The sequence below is a fragment of the Nematolebias whitei genome, chromosome 21 (assembly GCF_014905685.2).
Source record: "Nematolebias whitei isolate Nwh7 chromosome 21, NemWhi1, whole genome shotgun sequence".
Classification (NCBI taxonomy): Eukaryota; Metazoa; Chordata; class Actinopteri; order Cyprinodontiformes; family Rivulidae; genus Nematolebias; species Nematolebias whitei.
The window spans coordinates 13893441-13918668 of NC_056518.1; the positions used below are offsets into that span (position 1 = coordinate 13893441).

General features: G+C 41.1%; 2 protein-coding genes across 2 annotated transcripts in view; one reads left to right on the forward strand and one right to left on the reverse strand.

Moving 5' to 3' along the window:
• Positions 1 to 1716: 1716 nt before the first annotated feature.
• selenon (selenoprotein N) lies at positions 1717 to 8861 on the forward strand. Its single transcript, XM_037695409.1, has 12 exons — positions 1717 to 2052; positions 2612 to 2729; positions 2807 to 2937; positions 3062 to 3274; positions 3361 to 3485; positions 5364 to 5501; positions 5567 to 5648; positions 5720 to 5911; positions 5986 to 6091; positions 6302 to 6414; positions 7405 to 7506; positions 7657 to 8861. The coding sequence occupies exons 1-12, from the start codon at positions 1879 to 1881 to the stop codon at positions 7822 to 7824; spliced, it is 1662 nt and encodes a 553-aa protein (XP_037551337.1). The 5' UTR covers positions 1717 to 1878; the 3' UTR covers positions 7825 to 8861.
• A 1086-nt stretch (positions 8862 to 9947) lies between these two features.
• The window catches only part of si:ch211-15d5.11 (nuclear receptor coactivator 7), a gene marked incomplete in the record, with an annotated part of 25922 nt that continues 10641 nt past the window's right edge, over positions 9948 to 25228 (reverse strand). Inside the window, 11 exon segments of the mRNA XM_037695537.1 lie at positions 9948 to 10142; positions 10218 to 10291; positions 11141 to 11236; positions 11320 to 11472; positions 12464 to 12580; positions 12730 to 12910; positions 14809 to 14947; positions 15026 to 15351; positions 15441 to 15625; positions 15696 to 15827; positions 24742 to 24909. Of these exon segments, the coding sequence (XP_037551465.1) occupies positions 10004 to 10142; positions 10218 to 10291; positions 11141 to 11236; positions 11320 to 11472; positions 12464 to 12580; positions 12730 to 12910; positions 14809 to 14947; positions 15026 to 15351; positions 15441 to 15625; positions 15696 to 15827; positions 24742 to 24909 (1710 nt within the window).

Consider the following 25228-nt stretch of genomic DNA (forward strand, 5'->3'; position numbering starts at 1 on the left):
TATATCGATCATAGTAATCATATCAAGAAACATACTTCCGAATCCACAGAATCAAATGCTTTGTGAAAAATCTAAAAACAGCATAAAACCATCATCTTTTATTAAATGACTATAATCAATAATGTCCTGAATGAGGAAGATGTTGTTATGGATCTGTCTTTTAGAAAGCCAGATTGTGTTTGACTAATTAATTTAGGTAAACCAGTTTTTAATCTGGTCGCCAAACTGTTGCGAGGATCTTGTAATTCATGTTCAAAAGTGTAATAGGCCTTAAATTATTTAAAATTCTTTTATTTTTACCAGGTTTTGTGATTAATTTAATTTGTTTCATAGTTTCCATGAGCTCTTAACATTCTTCTATAGCCTGAAACAGCAAAAGTTTTAAATCCTCCCAGAAATGTTTATACAAGTTAGCTGTTAATCCGTCAGACACAGGGGCGCAATCAGACGCCATCTTTCTTATTGCACAGTCAAATTCAGAGATTCTTAGCTCTTCATCACAGATTTCCTTAACATTTTCATCAGTAACAGGAATCATATCACTTACTTTATTAAAGGATGAAGTATTTTGTTCTATATGTGAAGATTTATAAAGATGGTTGTAGAAATTAAATACTTATTTTTGGGGGATTTGAACATTCCACTCCATCAATCATAAAACTATTAATTGCATTATATTCATGTCTACGCTTTTCTAAATTACAAGGTATTGTTCTTTTCTGCCTCTTCGATTCACCTGGCTCTGGACCTTATGTAGGCACCTTTTGCTGTTTATGCATATTTCATACAATTTAGATTGTAATTATATTTTCTCTATCCTCATCACTCCAATTTAATTTACTGTAATGTGACATCACATCTTTGAACACCATTGTTTCTTCTGTTTTCATTTTTATGTTTAAATCTTGTCCAAATCTAATTGCATACTTTCTAATGCTGTATTTCAAGTATTCCCATTTAAGAATTGGTGTTTCAATAGAATTATCATTCGTAATATTTAGGATAAGTTCTTTAATAGACAAAACTCTAAATTTGTAAGATATTTTGAATTAATAATTGTAGGTTTACGACCTCAATTATAAAATTGAATTTTCAAAGCAAATTAATTCAGTTTCAAACCATTAACCATGGGACAATGTGTACACAATTTCGTTCCACCACATGTACCACATATGACGTGAACGACAAAGAAACCTTGATTAAATTCAGTTTAAATTTAGCGAAACTCAGTTTCAAAACAGCAATTCAAGTTCAGTTTTAGATGACATAAATTTCAGCCCATACTTTCCATTGCCTGTTGGTTTGAAAACAATTCACACACACACTTTCTGGCTCAGTAGTTTGTAAGCAGACATTCTTTGGATGACCAAAGTGGTCCTGCCCCTTTAAATGTGTCCCCTTGTGTAAAAATACAAAGTGCTTAAAATATTAAACCTAACTTCCGGTTTGAGTTTAATAAATAAAATCACTTGAAACCGGATATGTTGCAAATTTACTCGCTTTTGTTTCTCTCATTGAGCTCAGTACAAGTTAATTTGTGATTTGTATTCATACATTAAAATATATTTTATCCATAGTGCTATTAGTGAGAGGAAAATAATCCGTTTGGGCTTTTAATTTGACATTTTGCAAACAGTACTTCCGGTTTATTATGGCAGTCACGGGGTAACTTGACACCTCTGACCGCATCCTTTTGGTTCCAGATGGGATGTGGGAACCAGTGCTGCTAGCTTACAGTACGCATGCGCGAGCGACGCTAGTACTCGACTTCAGACTCGCGCAGCTTTGTGCTAATTCTCAGTCTAAAGGAGAAAAGTTATTTTTGAGGGACTACTTAAGATGTCTTCCTCTAAACAGCTGCTCTAAGTGGGGTCAGAGATGGCCGCAGACGTCGATAAAAGGAGCCCGGAGACGGACTCTAACGGGCACCCGGCCACGGGCTCTGGGTCCTGGTTCTCCAGGGGGACGTGGACCTTGCTGGTGTTCTGCGCTGTGCCGCTTCTAGCGTTTGGGATTAAGCACTACCAGGATGTCCAGCTCCTCAAACGTCACGTAAGCTCCACATCTGGAATGCTCGTTTCGTACCTCAGGGCGTAATTTATGGAGAACATGGATGAAGCTGACTCTCTGTGAGCTGCTGGGGCGTTCAATGACCTGTGGTTGTATGGGGATTTTTCGTTTGTCCACATTGTGCATCTGGTTTTAAAAGCTTTCCCACCTTTTACTGGAAGCTTTTATTAGGTGGGTGGTTCTGTCTACCAGCTGCTGATAAAACACAACAAACTGTTGTTGGGCCCCTCTGGACCCTCCATTGTGCAGACTCTTGCATCATTAGAGAGGGTGGTCTACATTCCTGTGTGTAATCTGTAACCCTGAGGCTGATCTTCATCCAGACTGAGCTCCTGAGATTAAATTACATCCTGACTTTAGTAACGTTTACTGGAATCGTGCATCAGCAACAGCATTTTTGATGATTAGTCCTCCCAAATATTTAACATTTTGTATTACAAGTGATGTCATCGTTCCGTGTCCTAGTTTTGATGCTGTTCAGAACCTCTGAAGCGTGTTCTAACGGCGAGCATCTCTTTTAATCCACGTTTCCTTCCACCAGAAAGAGAGCGTTCGAACTCTTGGTGCCGAGGGCCTTTTTCTCTTCTCCTCCTTGGACGCCGACCACGACCTCTATCTCAGTCCCGAGGAGTTCAAACCCATTGCGGAGAAACTCACAGGTGCGTCCTTTCAGTTTTAGTTCGTTCTTCCTCTGATCACATAAAACACGCACTAACTGTGTTGGGAATCCTCACAGGGATCACAGCCCCAGTGGATTTGGAGGAGGAGGAGATTCATGACCCAAATGGGGAGACTTTGATCTTGGAAGCCAAAATGCAGGCTCTGCTGCTCGACTCCATGACGAAAAGCAAGGACGGTTTCCTGGGAGTAAGAAGCCTCCCAGCTCTCCGTGCTGTTTTTTTTTAACAGCGTGCTTAGTGTTTTATAAAAACAACAGCTGTCGGAGGATTTGTAATTATCTTTGTGCTTGTGTATATTTTTTGTGGCCCAGGTTTCTCACAGCTCGCTAAGCGGCCTTCGCTCTTGGAAGAGCCCTGCGGTGCCTTCGCTGTCTTTCTTTGCCAGCCAGTTCAGAGCATTTCTACCCCCAAAAAACAAGATGGAGGTTGGAGACACTTGGTGGGTGATTCCCAGTGAGCTCAACATCTTCACTGGATACCTGCCCAACAATCGGTACCACCCTCCCGCCCCAAAAGGCAAAGAAGTAATGCCCTAAAAAATGTTTTCCTGCTCAGTCTGTTTGGATTGTCCTTTTCTCTCTGTGTTTAAGGCCTTTCCTTCCTGCTGCAGGTTCTCATCCACTCCTTGTTGAGCATGTTCCACCCTCGGCCCTTCATCAAATCACGTTTCGCTCCACAGGGAACAGTCGCCTGCATTCGTGCCAGCAGCGATTTTTATTATGACATCGTCTTCAGGTGAGGAGTGAGACAGGAGGAGGCAAGAATGACCTCGATGGTGCTTCGTCATATTTTTGCTGGTTCAGCAGAATTTTCCCTTTTTATTCTGACTGTCCAGGAATCATAATGAATATTAATGTTGTTGTTTATTCTGGCAGGCAGCCACTGTCGGTGTACAATCAAACCACTAAGATCGATCCAGCCCGGGGTTCATGTCCTAATAAAGTTTTCTCTTGGTACCATTTACAGGTGCTGGTCATAAAATGAGAATATCATGAAAAGTTGATTTATTTCAGTAATTCCATTCAAAAAGTGAAACTTGTATATTATATCCATTCATTACACACAGACTGATTTATTTCAAATGTTTATTTCTTTTAATGTTGATGATTACAACTGACAACTAATGAAAACCCCAAATTCAGTATCTCAGAAAATTAAAACATTACTTAAGACCAATTAAAAAATATATTTTTAGAAATGTTGGCCAACTGAAAAGTATGAACATGTACATCATCAATACTTGAGACTCCTTTTCTCTGGATTACTGCATCAATGTGTTGTGTCATGGAGTGGATCAGTCTGTGTCACTGCTCAGGTGTTCTGAGAGCCCAGGTTACTCTGATAGTGGCCTTCAGCTCTTCTGAATTGTTGGATCTGGTGTATCTCATCTTCCTCTTCACAATACCCCATAGATTTTCTATGGGGTTAATGTCAGGCAAGTTTGCTGGCCAATTAAGAACAGGGATACATGGTCCTTAAACCAGGTACTGGTAGCTTTGGCACTGTGTGCAGGTGCCAAGTCCTGTTAGAAAATGAAATCTGCATCTCCATAAAGTTGGTCAGCAGCAGGAAGCAGGAAGTCTCTAAAACTTCCTGGTAGATGACTGTGTTGACCTTAGACCTCAGAAAACACAGTGGACCAACACCAGCAGATGACATGGCACCCCAAACCATCACTGACTGTGGAAACTTGACACTGGACCTAAAGCAATGTGGATTCTGTGCCTCTCCTCTCTTCCTCCAGACTCTGGGACCTTGATTTCCAAAGGAAATGCAAAATTTATTTTCATCAGAGAACATAACTTTGGACCACTCAGCAGCAGTCCCAGGCGAGACGCTTCTGACACTTTCTGTTGTTCAAGAGTGGCTTGACACAAGGAACGTCTGAGCGTGGTGGTTCTTGAAGCACTGACTCCAGCTGCAGTCTACTCTTTGTAAATCTCCCCCACATTTTGGAAATGGTTTTGTTTCACAATCCTCTCCAGGCTGCAGTTATCTTTGTTGCTTGTACACTTTTTTCTACCACATCTTTTCCTTCCCTTCACCTCTCTATCAATGTGCTTGGACACAGAGCTCTGTGAACAGCCAGCCTCTTTAGCAATGACCTTTGTATCTTGCCCTCCTTGTGCAAGATGTCAATGATAGTCTTTTAGACAACTGTCAAGTCAGCAGTCTTCCCCATGATTGTGTAGCCAACAGAACTAGACTGAGACCATTTAAAGGCCTATGCATGTGTTTTGAGTTAATTAGCTGATTAGAGTGGCACCAGGTGTCTTCAATATTGAACCTTTTCACAATATTCTAATTTTCTGAGATGCTGAATTTTGTTTTTTTATTAGTTGTCAGTTATAATCATCAACATTAAAAGAAATAAGCATTTGAAATAAATCAGTCTGTGTGTAATGAATGAATATAATATACAAGTTTCACTTTTTGAATGGAATTACTGAAATAAATAAACTTTTTCATGATATTCTAATTTTATGACCAGCACCTGTAAATTGAAAGGTTACATTACAAGCTACACGTTGTCCTGATTTGTGAATTGTTCTGTGAAGCTTTTAAAACTTTTTAAAGCGTTCCTCAGCTGTTCCGTCTCTTCACGCCCGGCAGGATTCACGCAGAGTTCCAGCTCAACGAGGTCCCCAACTTTCCCTTCTGGTTCACTCCGGGACAGTTCACAGGCAACATCGTCCTCTCGAAAGACGCTTCGCACGTCCGCCACCTCCACCTCTACGTCCCTAATGACCGGTAAGCTGCTGTATGTTTCCTTCATCTTGCTGCAGTTCCAGTGTCACCTGACCTGCGTGTTGCAGGTCTCTCAACGTGGACATGGAGTGGCTGTACGGAGCCAGTGAGAGCAGCAACATGGAGGTCGACATCGGATACCTGCCTCAGGTACAGCTACAGATATAATACGACTTATTTATGTTATTTCAACGTGTAAAGTTTCTCTTGATGTTTTCTAGTTGGAGCTGCAGTCATCAGGCCCGTCCACTCCCTCCACCATCATGGACGAGGAGGGAAATGTCATTGACAGCAGAGGCGCTGGCGGCGGAGAGCCGATCCAGTTTGTTTTCGAGGAAATTCATTGGAGTTCAGAGATCAGTCAGGAAGAAGCCTTAAGACGCTTGGAGGTGACCTTCTACCCGTTTAAGAAGGTAAACCTCCACAAGAGAGAATCACTAGTGCGCTTTCACAAACGCTTTGTAGCTGATGTTGCGGGTCCTTTTAGGTGCCATACTTGCCTTTTCCAGAGGCTTTTGAGCGAGCTGAGGCAGAGAAGAAGCTGGTGCATTCTATTCTGCTCTGGGGAGCTTTAGACGACCAGTCCTGCTGAGGTGAGCTCATCACTAACGACATAGTTTCACAACCGGCTGCTCTGCTGCAGATTGTCTCTTTTTAAAGGAGAAACATGGTAAAAAAAACAACTTTCACTTTTCAGACTGTGATGAAAGATGAACACGTTTGGTAGTTAAAAATCATCAGTGTGAGTTCAGAAACTAGTTTTGTAGTTAGTGGTGGGTTTTCACGTCCTTCTGCCTCTGCAGGTTCGGGGCGAACTCTCCGGGAGACAGTCCTGGAAAGTTCGCCCGTTCTGGCTCTGCTCAACCAGAGCTTCATCAGCAGCTGGTCTCTGGTCAAAGAGCTGGAGAACATGCAGGTGAGCACTCAGTGAAACCAGAAAAGAATCAAACTACCAACAAATCGTTATCACCGTAAGCTTGTTGCGAATGCTGATACATGGAAGGTGACGCTGTTTTCCAATGGGAGATTTGAAAGTCAGGATCTTCCAGTCATTACAGCCGAAGGCCTGAAAATTGAAAAAGTATCACAGTATAAATATTTAGGATTTTTAAATAGATGAGTTTTTGTCTTTTACTTCCCACATTCAACAGCTGGTGAAGAAACTGAGATTAAAATTGGGATTTTATTTCAGGATCAGATCCCGTCGATCTTTTGAGGCTAGAAAGCGACTGGTTGATGCTGCTTTTATGTCTGTACTGGACTATGGTGACACTTTATACATGCATGCTCCTCTTAAATGTCTTTATTCACTGGATACTGTTTATCGTGGAGTTTTAAGATTTATAACAGGTTTATAAAGTTTTACACATCATTGCACTTTATACAGCTGGGTTGGCTGGACGGCCTTGGCCTCTCGTAGACGCCGCCATTGGCATATTTTTATTTATAAATCCATACTGGGACTTCTTCCTTCGTATCTGTTGGCCTTTATAAAGAGAAAGTCCACCGGAGGATACGCTCTTCGTTGTGAGAACTTAATTTTACTCTCGGTGCCTAAAGTTTGAACTGAACTTGGAAAGAAATCTTGTCATTTTTCTGCTCCATCTTCTTGGAACCCGCTGCAGAAATACATGAACCTAAAGGAGTTTGTTGTCACGAAACGGTTTTAAGGCTGCTCGTACTGATTTGGAGAAGGAATCACGTGTAAATGAGAAATCTTAACGGATTAATTTATGACGGAGTTAACTTTTTCTGTTTTGCTGTGAATGTTCTGTAACCTCTGTGGGCTGTCTTGGCCAGGACTCTCTTACAAAAGAGATTTTTCATCTCAATGGGATTGAGGTGAAAGAAAGGTTGAATACATTTAAAAATGATTACGTCCATATTAACTTTTTTTCTGTGTCAGGCTGACGACCAGAACCCTGCTCTGAGTACAAAGGCCCGTTTACACCTGGAAAATTACAGTTTCCCAGTAGAGATGATGGTGGCCCTGCCTAATGGAACCATTGTAAGTACAGCTGTTACTATTGCCATCAAATTATAGGAAAACACCAAATGTTAAAATGCAGCAGAACACTTCCTCTGAATGCCTCATGCGCTTTGGATTGTAGTAATTACCACAGCATTGCATAACTAGTCCCATATATGTATTTTCTAGGTCCACCACATTAATGCTAACTACTTCCTGGACCAAACAGCCATGAAGCCTGAGGACGAAGGAGCAACTCTGAGCTTTTCTGGGGGGTTTGAAGACCCCTCCACATCCACGTATATTACCTTCCTGAAAGAGGGGCTGGAGAAAGCGAAGGAGTACATGGCACAGTAACGTGCTCATAGAGACTTTCAACTTCTGAAAGGGACAATTATTCTGATTATTAAGAAAACACCAACAATATATAGATTGTCTAATCTGTGTTGGCAGCTGGGAAACAAGTTTGCCTTTTGTCCTCCGTTCCTCATTTGAGCATTTTTCTTGGTTAAAAATGACGTTTTTATACAGGTTTTGTATTCTGAGTGCACACGACTGACGTGCCTGCAGCTGCAGGTTAGTCATTAAAAATGTCAGCGGAGGCGTGTCACGTGACATCCCAACACAACGCGCCGCCTAAAGCTGATTGTTTTCAGTGTTTAAAGCAGATCTTCCTGCTGTTCTTGGCGCTCTCAGTGGAGGTGATGTTGTTGCCTCCAGCTGTGTCTCTGCAGTTTGTGAAGACTTCACCTGAAAGCTCTCTGAGCTGGGGGGCGTCTGATTTTGTTGCCGGGGCTGCTGGAGGAAACTCCATCCTCTCACTCGGAGGAGCGCACAAAACCAGCAGGAAACAAAAAAAAAAAAACTGAGCTAGACTGTTGCACATAAAATTATATTATTTTAGAGTTTGAAACTGTGTTAAAAATGTTTTTGCTTTTGTGAATCAGATGAAATCCAAACCAAAAAGTGTTGTTTTGTTTGTTTGTCAGATAAATTCAGTCACACTTTTTTATACTTAACGAATATGAAACAACTTATTTTACATTTTAGCAACAAAAAAAAAAAAAAAATCAGTGCTGTGTAGGTTAAACTGACAATTTGCATGTTCTTGACATGTTTCTTCTCACGTCTCTGGATGTACATCAACAACTCATGAACTTTGACCTCATTTAAGATGGCTGCCACAGCTAACTGTCTTTAGCAAAGAATGTCAGTAGGTCATGAATACTGAGCTGAAGTTTTGTGAGCAAGTAGCTGAGAATCATGAACACAAACTCTTGAGTGCCAACAGATTGCACAATACTAGAATTTTAAATTTGACATGTATAAAATCCTGTCCGTACGATGTTTAAAGCAGTCAAGGGGCTGGAACTGGAAAATAAATTGTATTAAAACATAATCTGGAAGACTTTTTTTTGTGTTGTAGCATGCTTGATTAAAAAAAAAATCTCGATACTCTTCAGGAATCAGACATTTTGTAAACTGGCTCATGTGACAGTGTATGTGTTAGTTTGAATATGAAAATATCTTAAAGGTTCAACCTAGTTCTGGAAATATAACTTTAAATTAACTAGTTTTAGCCCGTCTTATTTAAAGGATTTCAATGTATTTGTCTAAGATTTTTAGACTTTTAAAGTTCCATTGATTAAAACAAAAACAAACAGGTTTTCATCAACCTATTTAAAAATTATAAGAAAATTAAGGTCCACATGAAGATTGTCCAAGGGCCACTTTTGGCCCTCGGACCACATGTTGACAACATACTTTTCTTTCAAAAATACTTTATTTTTCAAATAAAACTGCTTTTGTATTTTTGAGACAACTTAAGATGCCGTCATCATATCAAGACATCAAATGCGCATGGTGTTTATTTGTTTTATTTATTACAGTACTGTACAATGTGAGCAGAGTAGCCTGTAGTTATCCGTTGAGCTGAATGACAAGTTCATCATTTATTCTTTCACGTGCAGAAACTGCAGCAATGAGTCAATGTTTTAAATAAAAGGCATGTTCTTGAAAGAGGGTCCTCTCAAACTGCAGCTCCGTGTACTCGGGGAAACTATCTCTGATGAAAAGGCCAAAAAAAATCAAATAAAAACGTGTGGTCGTGACAAGGAAGAGTTGGCTGGAGAGGAACGTCTTCCTCGTTACACCTGAACGTTACATGAAAGTACAGTCATGCATGAGGTCGCAGGGCAGACGCCTCATTGTATTTATACAATTATGAAATTATTGAAGTTGCTAATTCACATTAAGAGCAAAGTGAGAGGATTTAAAGAATCCAGTTTTTGTCCAGTTTCACTGCCAAACCCACAGGAAGGAGTCGAACATTTAAAAAACCATCAGCTGCCGGAAACTCACTGGGACTGTGAGCCTCAACGAGTTCACAAAAATCCACGATCACAGATGAATCCAGTTGATATAGATGGATTTCTTCATGAAACAAAGAAGCAGCTTGTCGTTTGCTTGGTGACAAATAAAGATACTTTTATTCAAGCGGTGACCGAGTCCAACAGGAAGAAGCCATCGCTTCTCCTCAGCTGCTGAGCGTCCACACCTCCAGCTCCATGATGCGGAAGTCATCGGTTTCAGAGAGGCAGCAGTTGTTGAAGGTGTAGCAAGGGCTGCTGCGGCCCCGATACAGACTCTCATCCACCCACAGCCCAAAGTGGCCACTGATGAGTACAAAGGATATCATATTTCTCATACAGGTAGAAATTAGACAAAAAAAAGGTCAAAGTTAGAGTTACCTTCCTCCACCAACTGCAAAGGAGTCCAAGTCTCCTTTAATGAAGAAGGAGTTCTCTCCAGTCCACCTGAAACACTAAGGGACAACAAATAACTGATTATTTTCCAAAATGCATAAAAAATGATGAAGTTGTGCTCATTCTTCAAGCTGACATTCGCTGAAAGGCAAAGGAGGACAACAGTTAGTGACTGTGTCTTTTTAGTAAAATACTTCATGAACCACTGGCTGGACGTTAATTAAACTTTCACCAAGTAATTATTGGATGTTCAACTACAACTGTTTAACTTTTGTAACTAACCCTATTCAAGATGGCCGCCGCAGCCAACTGACCTTATAGATCCTAAAAACGCTATAATTCAATCAGTTTTACAGATAATGAGCTAAAACTTGGTGCGTAAGTAGCTGAAGATCTTTCACAGCGCATATTTCAAAGGCTACTCGATACACAAGTTCTATGCTTAAATCCTTAGTGTTAATTGTTGGAGTTAACCCTGTTTGTCTGTTAGCAAAATATCTCCTGAACCACTGGATGGATTTCAAAGAAACTTTCACAAAGTAATTAATAGATGTACATCTACAATAGTTTATCTTTTGAGGTATTTCTGATTCAAGATGGTCATCACAGCTAACTGGATATAGCTAACACAAAATGGCTACAAGTCAGTCAGTTTCACAGATATCAAGCTAAAATTTGATGTGGTGGTAGCTGAGAGTCATTCATAATAAATACTTTGAGCACAAGGTGATATCTCATGAGACCACACATTTACATTTTTTTTTCAAGGTTTGACAAAACAGTAACGTTACTTCCCAACATCTTTGTCCGAAGATGATTTTTGTCTTTTAATTTTCTGGTCCTAAATTGCATCCTAAAACCACGCATGAAATGCAGAATTTGTGTGTTAACTGTATCATCTTTCTTACCTTGAATCGAGGACGCAACATGAAGAGAAAGGTTTCTCCAGTACCGTAGAACGTCTCACTGGGTCTCAGAGGGTGGGACAGGAAGGCTCCGAAAACCTGACAGATCCACAGGACAGAGTCACAGAACGCAGCAACTGTAAACAAAACATCCGATCTATAGTTCGTGTTAAAGCTTGTACCTCATCAAGTGCGTCCTTGATGACGATCAGCACAGGAGAATCTGTGGAGCCCAGTTTTCTGTACAGAGACTTGAGGCTGGCGCCGTGACGCGACGTGCTGTAGGTCAGCTGCCACGTGCGGCCGACGGTCCTGGGGGGCAGCTCCTTACACAGCTGGAACAAAAGAACGGGACATCGAAGGTAAATTAACCTGAATAATGTGATGGCTATACGATGTGTTCAGGCTGCGCCACACAAACATGCAGCTGTGAAATATTACCAAGGTCAACGCTCGAGTAAAACCTGAACTAACTTTTTAAACCAGAGTGGCAAAGTTTGACTTGATCCACTTATTTAAAAAAAGTTGCAGCAGTGTTTATGTTGATTACCGTACTGGCTGCTGTACACGTTGCACCGCCGGATAAGTCGCATCAGTCTAAATATGTCTAATAAAGTGAAAAACACATAAATAAGTCGCATCTATTATGTGTCACCGCTGACAACCCGGAAACATGGGCCGGTGTTGTGCCAAAAATTGATTGGCTGCCAAATGGCGGCCGCGGGAGCGTGCACGGGAGGACTTTAACAACAATTTAACAAGATTAACACTTAAAAACAACTATTTATTTGCTTGAAATTATAGTAAAGGTGTGTCTCAGTCTAACGTTTCCTTAATAAATGCACTTTAACGGTCAAATCAGCTGCATTTCACCTGGACGGTGTGACAAAATGCAGCTGATTTGACGTTTGCTCCAGGAGTTCTGGAGCGAGACGAAGGTGGCTTGGTATGGCAAGACAAGCGTCTCATTAATAGCCACTTTTACCTATTAATGACATGCTTGGCTAGTCGAATGCCCTCTAGAGGCTGAAAATGGTAGTGTTCAATATTTTCCATGTCAGAATGAATGAAATCGTCAGATCTCAGACAAAAATTGGTGATAAATATGGGAAAAAAACATAAATACGTCGCTTCGCTGTATAAGTCGCAGGGCATGCAAATTATGCAAAAAGGTGCGGCTTATACGGTGAAAAGTACAGTAATACTTTTGTAATTTGAACTGGAGTTTTGATGAGTCTATTAAAACAACCAAAGAGTCACAAAAAGAATCTCACAGACTCAAAGAGACTCGGGTTGTGGAGTCAGATCAGAGGAGACGCTGCTCACCTCCTTGACGTGTGAGGCTTCCAAAATATGGCTGCCCTCCACGACATTACTGAGCCCTTCAGGTTCCCGGTCGATGACCAGAGCTGGTTTGTCCTTGCTCTCCTCCATCGGCACCATCTGCAGAAACAAACAGCGACGGGTTTGAAGGAACACGTTCAAACCTGTTTGTTCTGGAAGTATATTCAGATGTAAACTCACCCGTTGCTCTCTACGTCTCTTTAACGTCTTGTCTGACTGTCCTATGAGACCAAACTAAACCCGCTCACCTCCCAGTCATCCCCTGAGCTGAGCTGCGTCGAGAGCGTCTCCTCCTCTTCCTCCTCCTCCTCCTCTCCTTGGTCCTCAATGAGAACAAACCCCTCTTCGTCGTGGTCCCCCTCTTCCTCTCCCTCGAGCACGCGCAGGTCTGGCCGGAGGCGCTTCAGGTAGGTCCGCAGCTCGTCGGAGCTGCAGCAGAACGCAGGAGTAGAGATGACCAGCGAGCCAACACGTTGACTTTAAATCAGTTTTTTTTTTTACATCGTGTGTTGAACTCAAGTGAACAAAACTAAAGCAACTCCTAAAAAAAACGTTCTTGTAAAAGCGCATTCAGAGAGGACAGAGGCGTTAAAGAGTCACTCATTGAAATGAATGGATCCTCGTTCACTTTGGAAAAACCAGCAGCAGCAACACCAAAAGAAAAAACACACAAACACAAAACATCTGCAGTTAAAGGCTCGTCATTCAGTGAAGGTAGATACATGACCTGACATCTTTCGTGGCAGTTTCACACTAACTTTATCTTGTTTAAAAAAAAAAAAAAGCCTTTAAAATAATGTCGTATTGCAAAGGGTCGCACTCAAATTATGTTTTATTAAGTCTATCAACTAGGACTGCATCAAAATGTAGCTGAATATCTGTAAAACTGACTGTTATATCCATTTTGGTATTAGCTAATTTTGATTATCGTGGCGACCATCTGTTAATGGATTGACTCCAAAAGTTAATCAGTTGTAGATGCTTGTCCAATGATTACTTTCCAAGAGTTTCATTAAAATCTATTCAGACGTTCCTCAGATACTTTGCCAACAGACAAAGTTAACAAGAGTACTTGGAGTACGTGTTGTAAATGTGTTGTGAACTTTAAAAGTTAATCAGTTGAAGACGTACATCCAATGATTGCTTTTAACTAACTTTATCTGGTGGTTCATGAACACAAGCGCAAGCAAAAGTGAATATTAGGCACAAAAACTGACAAATGAAAATCGTTGCGAGTTTTAAAAAAGGTTTTGGTCAGTATTTGTGATTAATTCTAAAACCTCATTAGAGAAGCGCATTGTGCGTTTTCTTTATGATCATTCAGAGGATCGTCCAGTTTAGTTTGTTGGACCATTGTGCGCTCACAAGTGCTCAGAACAGCACGTGCTTTATAAAATCATTACACTCACGCCCTCGTACCTAAGAGTGGGAGCATCACCATCACAGAAATTACCACTCCAATCAATTTTATCCTGACTTTTAAGGTTTAAACCGACTAAAATGAGTTGTTTTGTAAATCTTTTGAGGTGAACCTACGCTGTTAGGGTCATACGCTCATTTGTCTCTATGTGTCCCTGTGATGGACTGGAGGCCTGTCCAGGGTGTCCCCCGCCTCTCACACAGTGATGGCTGGACATGGACACCAGTGACCACCATGAACCGAAAAGGAGGAAGAGGGTAAACATAATGGATGGATGGATGGATGGATGGATATATAGCGCCAAGTTATGACAGAAGTCGTCTCAGGGCACTGTACTGAAACATCCACATACTGTTTGAAAACAACAAAGTCCATGCTCAATAATCCAGGTATACAATCCAACATTTTTCAGTCAGGTCATCTGGACAGTTTCTTTTTTTGTGCTGAAACAGTTTGACACGACTCAACAAGGAAGGCAAGGCAATGGAGGAGGGGGCATTCCAAATAGACCAACTTAGCACCAGCATAACTGGTTTGTTCCACTTTGGAGTGAGCTGTTGGGGGACGAATCAGTTTTGTGTTGTGTGTTTCCTTGACTGATGAAGCCTTCTGGATCGAAGGCTTTATGTTTTTCCCTCTTCGTGATGCTTTTTTTGACTAATGTGACTTATACACTGGAAAATACGGTACATAAAAAGCCAATTAGTAAAGTTCTCTATCTAATGAAGTCAGCAGATTTAGTTGAATCTCCACTTCGTCACAGTCTCCCAACCTGAGCAAGCACAGTGGCAACAGTGGAAAGGAAAAACTCCCTTTTCACAGGAAGAAACCTCCAGCAGAACCAGGCTCAGGACGAGCGGCCATCTGCTTCGACCAATAAAAAAAAAAACACTTGGGCATTTCTTACCTTTCCTGTGACAGAGCCAGCCAGGCGTCCCTCCTGGGTAACGTTCTGCTTGAACCCGTCTTCTTTCCTGAAGGCGACTGAACCCGCAGCCGCACAAACATCCAGCCCCCGAGGCTCCCTGAAGATGTCCTTCGAGGCACTAAAAGATGAACAGAGTCAGAGTAAAGAGAATGTAAATAAGAAGGCAGCACATTTACCAGCCAGACGTAGTTCACACCTGCGTTCTGACTGTCCACAGAGGACTTGTCTGTGTCCTCTGTGTTACTCTCCGTGTCTTGACCTCCACAGCAGAAGGTGGTGCTGCTCAGGCCAGCCAGGCCACCCACAGACTCCTCTGACAACACCTCCCGAGAGCTGCGGTCCAGCTCCCGCTCAGCCTCCACCATGTCTCTGCTCTCTGCCTCCTCCTCCTCTGAGGCAACCTTGGACTGTGATGAAGCCAGAGCTGAAAGAGCCTCCCCCTCCTTGTGGTTTCTGAGGCAGCCTGCTCGGCGTTTGGCATTTTTGAGCTTCTTGAAAAAGTTCCTTCCTTTTTTGTCTCTCCTATAATAAAAGCAAGAAAAAGTGGCTGCGTTGGCTTGTCGTCTAATTTAAGTCTTGTTTGCGATAAGATACGTCAAATCCCTGCTGACCTCTGCTGGGCGATGTTGAAGTGGATGTGGGAGATGTCAGAGAAGAAGGAGACAGATGTCAGAGAGTCGACAGAGCAGGACAGGAGGTACTCCTCACAGCCATGCTCCTTCACCAGAGGATGAGTCTTACTCGGGTCAAAGAAGATTTTATTAGACGTCACCAGCAGGATACCAGCAACCACGCCCTGACAGGGACAGAAATGATGAAATGAGTTTATTACTGACAACAATCAGAGCAATGTTTCTTATCCCCACCTTGCCGTCGGTGATGTAGCGGCAGATCAGTTTGAGGTACAGCACGGCCTCTGGACCCTCTCCCTGACAGAATTCTGGTGGAAGCGCCAACAAGCAGAGCTGTCCGTCAGGCAGCGACACCGCCTCCACATCCTGTCAGCAACACCGTCAACAACGTGGAGATTTTATTTGGCAAGAATGACAGTTTTCAAAGGAAGAAAAGGAACTGATCATGACGTTTCCTAAACAAATTAAACCACAATTCTGAAAAACGTTGGGACTAAAAATAGAACGCACATACTTTATTTGTAATTGAATATAGTAAACGTATAAAATGTAAAACAGTATCTTTAAAAAAAAAGACCGATGCAACAGTGCATCTCAAATATGATGAGACAGGAGTAACAAAAGGCTAAAGTTTGTGGTTTTATAGTTTGCTATCATTAGGTTAACTGACAACAGGTCTATAATAGGACTGGATACAAAAAGAGAATTTTACAGAGGATGAAGCTCTCAGAAGTAAAGATGGGAAGAGGTTCATCAGTGGAAAAACTGCATTTTAAAATAGTGGAATAATTTCTGGATAACGTTCCTCAAAGGAAAATTGTAAACCAGTCACTAGAGAGCATAAGACAGTGTATCTCTTGTGCTGGTCCCAAGCCCAGGTACATGTTGAGGGTTGTGTCAGGAAGGGTAACCAATGCAAAACACTTTTGCCAAAACTAATAAGCAAGTTTGTCCAAACCACACCATATCAGAGCAGTTCAGACCTGTGCTAACAAAGACCGTCACGGTGCTGTTGACAGCAGAAATGTCACTACTGTTAGTCGAAGACCACGAGGAGAGAAACGTGCCAGGAGACAGAGGGACAAAAGGAAAGTTAAGCCACACGATCAAGATCTGGGAGAGAGTTGTGGAAGCTAGACTTAGATGACAGGTGACTATTTGTGACTATATGGTTTCATGCAGAGAAAGAGCACCACAGATGCCATCTTGGACCCTTCCTTAAAACTCAACAGTCATGTAAACATGATTGATAAATCCTGTTTTTTTTTCAGCTGAGGCGGCGGTCTAAGCTGAAGCCCATATTGTCCAAAAAGAATATTGAAACAGCGATCCATGCATTCATAACATCCAGGCGCGACTACTGCAATGCGCTTCTGTTTGGAATCAGTCAGTCCTCCACTGCACGTCTACAACTGGTCCAAAAAGCTGCCGCCCCATTTTTAACTGGTACAGGCCATAGAGAGCACATTACTCCAGTCTTGGCCTCCCTGCACTGGCTACCCATTCACCTTCGGATCCAGTTCAAAATACTCATGTCTGTTTTTAAATCACTGAACAGTTCTGCCCCATCCTATCCCACTGATCTTCTGCAGCCATATGTCCCACCGCGCTCTCTGAGGTCAGCGGACCAGATGCTTCTTTCAGTTCCAGAAACCCGTCGTAAGCTCAGAGGTGACAGGGCTTTCTCTGTTGCAGGTCCAAGACTGTGGAATGAGTTGCCACTGCGTGTCAGGCAGGCTCCCACACTCTCAGTCTTTAAGTCTCACTTGAAAACACACTTTTATTCCCTTGCCTTTGACACGGTGTGATTTGTTTTAATCCTGTCTGTAGTCTACAGCGTTGGCCATTTTGTCACAATTCACGCCTGCTAGGTTAGATCTTCTATCACCCTGTGTACTGCTTGGTGTCTGTGGATCCTTCTCTTCTGTCTGCATGTGTGGGGTTAAGGTTGTCTTCACTGATCAAACCAGTTTGTCTTCATTGCAGCACCTACAGCTCTGATTACTTTTCAATTAGCTGCACCTGTCTCTGCACCCTTTATAAGTCAGACTCTCACACAGGGTGATTGCCAGACAAACGTACTTGTAAAGTGCATATTCAAAACATAATAGATAAATGTAAGAGAGTGTTAAATGTAATGAGGTGTTTGGTGGGGAGCTGAGAGGAAATCACTGAAATCAATATACACAGGTTTAATTAGGTCCTTATTTGATTAAGGCAGTATAGCATTTGGGTCAGCATCAGATACATTACTCAAAAATTAGATAATATTCAGCATCAAGCCTTGAGATTATGTACAGGTGCCATCAGAACAACTCCAACATCAGCTTTACTGGTGGAAATGGGAGAAATGCCACTTCAGCTTAGACAATTACAAATACTTTCAACTTACTGGTGTCATTTAAAATGTCATAATGAAAATCATCCATGTCGAGAGATTTTAAAACCTAGCTGTGAAAAAGAGAAAAATAAATTAAATTCCTTTGGCTGGACTGTAGAAAACATTATAAAAGATTTAGATATATCTCACATAAATATTAGTCAAACAGTCCCTCAGTCTCCAGTTCACCCATCTCTTTTAACTAATAGTGATGTTGATCTCACTTTGTTGGAAAATCGTAAAAAAGAAAACATTTTAGATTCTCATTCAACACAAGCATATTTAGATAGTAAGTATTATGGATATGTCCAAATTTATACGGATGCATAAAAAAACTCAAATAACAGTAGCGGGGTTTCATTCATTTTTCCAGAATTCAGTTTCAAAACAGGTAAAAGAATTACTGACGGAGTCTCGGTCTACACAGGAGAGATGATGGGAATCATTTTAGCTCTGGGATGGATTGAGGAAGTTCGTCCATTAAGGAATGTAATATGTTCTGATTCAAGTTCTTCATTATACTCATTGAAAAATAATCATTCAGACAGAAGACCTGACCTTTTATTAGAAATTCAATTATTAATTTATAGAATTCAAGCGATGGGTTTATTAATTACATTTATATGGATACCATCACATATAGGAATAAAAGGAAATGAGTTGGCAGATAAATATGCAAAACAAGCAACAAAAAATACTTACATTGATATATTGGTATCATTCAGTAAGGGAGAAATCAAATCAGTTATTAAACAAAAGGTGAAGGAAAGATGGCAGAAACAGTGGGAAGAAGAAAGAACTGGCAGGTGGTTTTATAACATTCAAAGGAAAGTTGGTGTGAAGAGGAGAACAGGACGAAATAGAAAGGAGGAAACAGTCATATCCAGATTGCGTTTTGGTCACACAAGATTAAACAGTACATTGTTTAAAATGGGAAAACATCCTACAGGAAAATGTGACTTTTGTTTTCAAGAAGAGACAGTGAATCATGTTTTATTATTCTGTCCCAAATATTCAGCTGAGAGAAAGGAACTGGCACGTAGACTACAGGACAACAAACTACAGTTGAATATACACAATCTTTTGGATAAACTTCCCACTTCTGATTATATTGTTTGTTTTTTTTGTTTTAGAGAATATAGTATTTGTTTCCTTTTTTCTTTTTCTTTCTTATTTTATTATTATTTTATTTAGTTATAGTAATAATATTATTATTGTTTTATATATATTTTTGTTAAAAACTTGTGTAGTATTTATTTAGCATCCCAATCCACACTCCATTCCAGTAGATGGCGGTAATGAACATCTAAACGCTGCTTGCCAACCACGATGAAAAAGAAGAAGAATGATAGCCAGATAGTTGAAAACAGTTTACTGCCAGTAGATATCCCGCGCTTTGGGGTGTCAGTAGGGAAAAGGATCACTGATAAATTATCGGTATATACGGGAGAAATGGTCGCTTTATTATTGGCTGTTCAGTGGGTAGAGGATATTAAACCGATGAGAACAATAATATGTTCGGATTCTAGCTCTTCTTTAATCAGTTTAAAACATAATGGTTCAGAGTGTCGGCCGGATATATTAGTAGAAATACAACAAATGCTGTACAGGTTGAAAATGATGGGACTAGCTGTGACTTTCTTATGGATACCAGCACATGTCGGTATAACAGGAAATGAAAAAGTAGACAAAATAGCGAAAAGTGCTACCAAAAGAGAGGTAGTGGATATAGAAATAGCATACAGTAAATCAGAATTAAAAAGCATTATTAAACAAAAAATGAGAGAAAAATGGCAAAAACAGTGGGAGGAAGGAAGAAAAGGACGTTGGTTTTATAGAATTCAAAGGAAAACGGGAGAAATGAGGTGCGCTGGAAGAAACAGAAGGGAGGAAATAGTTCTATCACGGCTAAGATTTGGACATGTTGGGTTGAATAAGTCATTGTTCATTATAGGAAAACATGATACAGGAAAATGTGGGTACTGTGGAGAGGATGAGGATGTAGAACATGTGTTAATACATTGTCAAAAATACAGTCTTGAAAGGAATCAACTGAATACTAGACTCACTGACATGAAATTAAGATTGGATCTTTTTGAATTATTACAGCACAATTCAAAGTCTGAAAGTATTCGAGCTTTAATGCAATACTTGAAACAAACTCGATTGTTTGAGAGAATATAGTTTTTTTTTTTTTTTACGTTGATCCAGTCCATACTCCACACCAGTAGGTGGCGGCCATGCACCTTTCAGTTGTTTGCTCACCGCCATAAAACCCCAATAAGAAGAAGAAGAAGAAGATATCCCGCGCTCTTGATCTCTTGTTCCTGTATCTCATAGTTTTTCATAATGTTTACCCAGTTTAGTCACCTACCTGTCCTTGCTCCTGTCCCGTTCCTTGGTTTGTTTCCTTACCTCTTTGCTTTGCTTTCCCGGCTTCCTGACTCATCGCTCGCCTGACTTCACCTTCTGCTCGACCCCCTGGACTGATGTCTCTCTGAAAACGGTAACGTCCCCCGCCTGTATGACTACGTCCTCTCGTCTCACCTGTCGGTCTTGCCACCCATCTGCTTCCTGGTTTTGGACTCTCGCCTGCTGGACTTCCCTCTGTGCCTCACAAATTGGTACCGTTGGTCATCTGCTTCCTGGTTATGGACCCCCGCCTGTTGGACAAGCCTCTTCACCTCACGGACTCCAAACACTGGCTCACCAATGTGGCCGGTTGCCTTCTCTCACCAGAACCAGCCTCTCCTGCAGCTGCTCAGTCCTGCTGGAACGACATCAGTCTCTGGAACCCCCCTCAACCAACAAGACGGTTAGTGGTCACTTCTCTTTGTCTATTACAGTTGCCCCTGTCTCCAGCTTTGGTTGGCCTTGTTGCTGTTTTAAGTGCTATATAAATAAATTGGTATGGTATGGTATGGTATGGTATTCCAGCCCAGACACCCAGAACTCGACACCAGAACCAGTCTCGACTCAATTACACTAAAGCGGGTCCTTACAGTAAACTTGGTTTTAACTTGTTTATTTTTGGTGGTGATTTTGGTCCAACCCCTTTTCAAAGGGGGGGCTCATTACACATTTAGTTATTCACTGCTATTTGTATCTATATTTTTATTTTGTTTTCCTGTCCACTGTGCTTGTTTGTTTCTATTGTACAGCACTTTGGTTGGCCTTGTTGCTGTTTTAAGTGCTCTAAATAAATTGGTATGATATCTTTGCTTTGAGTATAATGATGAAGAATTTACAGAGAGGGTCAGAAAAAACTCCATTGTGTCTTTGTGGATTTAGAAAAAAAAACGCATGACAGAATGCCAAGGGAAGAGGTGGCAGAGAAGTATGTTAGACTGGTACAGGACATGTATGAGGACAGCGGTGAGATGTGCTGTAGGAGTGACAGATAGCTTTGAGGTGGGAGTGCATCAAGGATCAGCTCTGAGCCCCTTCTTGTTTGCTCTGGTGATGGACCAACTAACAGATGGGTAGAAATCTCCATGGACTATGTTTGCAGATGACATTGTGGTCTGTGGTGAGAACAGGGAACAGGTGGAAGAGAACTTGGAGAGGTGGAGGTATGCACTTGAAAGAAGAGGAAAGAAAGTCAGCCATAGTAAAACAGAGTACATGTGGAACAGTGAGGCTACAAGGAGCAGAGGTCACAAAGGTGCAGGACTTCAAGTACTTGGGGTCCACTGTCCAGGAAAATGGGGAGTGTGGTAAAGAGGTGAAGAAGAGAGTCCAGGCAGGATGGAGTGGATGGAGAAAAGTTTCAGGAGTGATTTGATTCAATTCAGTTTATTTATATAGCGCCAAATCACAACAAAGTTGTCTCAGGGCGCTGTACAGGAACATTCGCAACAAAAGGGTGTCAGCAAAGGTTAAAAGAAAAGCTTACAAGACAGTGGTGAGACCAGCTATGTTGTATGGTCTGGAGACAGAGACATGGACAAAAAGACAGGAGACAGAACTGGAAGTAACAGAAATGAAGATGTTGAGGTTCTCCTTAGGAGTGACAAGGATGGATAAGATTAGGAATGAGATCATCAGAGGAACAGCACAGGTTGAACAACTGGGAGATAAAGTTACAGAGACCAGACTGAGATGGTTTGGAAATGTCCAGAGGAGGACAGTGGGTATGCTGGTAGAAGGATGTTCGAAATGCAGCTGCCAGGAAAAAGACAGAGGAGAAATATGGATGTAGTTAGAGAGGACATGGTGGTAGTTGGAGTGAGGACAGAGGATGCAGAGGACAGCGTGAGATGGAGGAGGATGACTCACTGTGGAGACACCTGAAGAGGGAACATCAAAATGAAGAAGTTCCTCAGTGGAAAATTAGGAAGACTTTATATTATTCCATCATATATTGTTCATAATATCAAAAGTGTTCAAAAATCTCTAAACTCTAAAGTTCAGGCTACAAGTTAATATTGCAGCCCTTCTTCCACAAATCATTACACAGTTCACTCTGGTGTCCACAAATGCAGGTTAAAGCTCTAATGTGCAAATAAGAAGGTTATGTGTACACTAGGGCATTAACAGAGTACTCGAGTAATCTACACATCGATTGCTAGGACATCTATCGAGGTTAAAAATGTAACGTCGGGTATCCGTAGTGACGTCATATTATGTGACCACCGTATCAATCAATCAATCAATCAATTTTATTTATAAAGCACCCTTCATACTAAAAGCAGCTCAAAGTGCTGTACAGAATTATAAACAATAAACCCACAAAATAAAGTCAAACAACACACATAAAATAAAATAAAATTGTATGGAAAATGTATAGACTGAACAGAAATGAACCAGTTCAGGAAATACAGTTAAAAAGATGGGTCTTGAGCCTGCTCTTAAAAACAACAACAGTCTCTGCGTCGGACTCTCCTCAGGTTCTCCGGCAGACTATTCCACAGACGGGGGCCATAGTACTGGAAAGAAGCCTCACCGTAAGTGTGAGTTCTGACTATTGGAACTGTTAGTAGTCCAGTGCCAGAGGACCTTAGTGTCCGCGGGGGTTCATAGGGTAATAGCAGCTCTGCAAGATAAGATGGTGCGAGACCATTGAGACATTTAAAAACCATTAAAAGAATCTTAAAATCAACCCCGAGACGCACAGGGAGCCAATGCAATGATTTTAAAACAGGCGTAATATGAGCCTGCCTTCTGGTTTTGGTTAGCACACGAGCAGCAGAGTTTTGTAACAGCTGAAGGCTGGATACATTTTTCTTAGGGAGACCAGAAAGCAGTGCATTACAGTAATCTAAACAGCTAGATATAAAAGCTTGCATCAAAGTCTCAGTATTAGTGAAAGAGAGAAGAGGGCGGACTCTGGCTATATTTTTTAGATGGTAAAATCCTGTTTTGACAATATGTTTGATATGTGGAATAAAAGTACGCTCAGAGTCAAAAAGAATGAAAAAAGTATGACCGTAGGGGGCGGTGTTGCACTGTTGCAGGTCACAGAGTATGGTGCAACACCGGGTCCAATCCACCGAACCAGAACCAGTTTCGGTTTAAGTTTCGTTTTTGACGCGCTGCATGTTTCTTCACGTTTGCAGTTTAATAATAATAACTAATAGTTTAGTTTTTCCCGTGACTTATTTGCAGTATGATAAATGGTAGGAGCATAATATACGCTCCCAATGTTTTGTTGGTCTTTTTTTTTGGTAAACAATTACCTTTTTTTGCTGTTTTATTTATTTATATATTTTTGTATCTTGAGATCTATGACGTCATCAAATACTTGAGTTCTACTTGGGTTTTATGTTAATGTCAAGTTTAAAAATTATATACTCGTTCAACCCCTAGTGTACACCATCCAGAAGTGCTCCCGTCTTCTCTGGGCTAGGGTTGATTTAAAATAAAATGAGGCAAAGTGGATAACTGTTCTGTGGTCAGTCAAATGAACATTCAAATTATTTTGGGAAACCACAACGTTGTGTCCACCATACTCGAGAGGAGAGGGACTAGCAATCTTGTTATCAGAACACAGTTCAAAGGCCTGCCTCTCTAATGGTATAAGGGTGCATTAGAATAACTATAGCAGAACTGTATATACAAGTTTATATATATATATATATATGCTCCCATCCAGCAAAAAATCCATCAAAGAAGACCCCAGACAGTTGAACAGCAAGAATCTTATATCAGACAAGAATAAGACAACGTGATAAGACTGCAAAACTCTGCCTCCTTATTTCATCCAGTTTGCGTTTTAAGAGGTTTTTAAGATCTGTATGTATTTGTAGACACTTTTTACAGTCAATGTTTGCCACCAGCTTGTTTTCTGGTTGATAATTGAATATACTTGTCAGAGCATGAATCAAACATGAGGTTTGAGTGGAAAGTATTCTTCATCTTTCACATCCTCACTGATACCTGCTGTTCTGCATAAATCACACAAACATGCTGAGAACACTTGGCTATACTGTGAATTTTCATGCTTTGGGAGTGTAAATTACTCTAATTGTCAAAGCACTTTACAGCAAATGAAAAATCCTTTGCTGCTTGTGGCTGTGATTAGAAAAGTCAAAGTATTTAAAAAGCTCTGAATAATGCATCACCACGGCCTTTTCTACAAGAAACTTTGCAAACAACAGAGCTTATTTTTGAGAACGCTGTTACAATCAACACACAGAGCAGTCAACTTTAACCTCTCTGGAGTACAGCTGCATCAAAATATGCATCATGAAGAGGAAAAAAACAAAAACGGAGTATAAGTCGCATTTATTTAGAAGTGCATCAACAATCTTAGTCCATCTTATTCCTCGGAGTTCAGTAAAAACAGATGTAAGTACTGCTGGTAAATAGTGCAGTAAAAGTATGCACACACGATAAGCGCACACGCACACACTCATGCACTGCAGAACATGTAAAACATGCAGTAATGTTTCCACTTACCAGCAGTTTGTCATACTCTGCCTCTGGTGAGGGGGACTGAGGCTGAGCGCCGAGTGTCTCTAAACGATCCTGATCCTCCTCGTCCGCCGGATTCTCTTTAGGTTCAGAGTCCAGTTCTGTCTGAGAGGATCCGTCACTGCCAGAGCTGGTCTTTACCGTCGAGATCAGCTGCTTCAGAAAGGAAGCCACGATCAGATTAGCTCTAAAAATGACATGAGCTCACTGTGAAACTCAGAGAGAGGCGCGATCACTTCCCCTTTTCACATTTGCCCTCCTCTTTGTGTGTTTGTAGACACAACGAAGCTCCATTAGGAGCTATGTGGGCAGGAGTTGTAACTGTGAGGGTGAATGCATTATATCTACAACGCTTCTAAATCATGCTGATAAAATAACATTTAATTAAAATCATCTTATGATCAGTTTGATTTTGCTCATGATTTAAGCTCTGTGGAGCTAAATCTTGGCACTGTAATTAAAAATTGAAGGC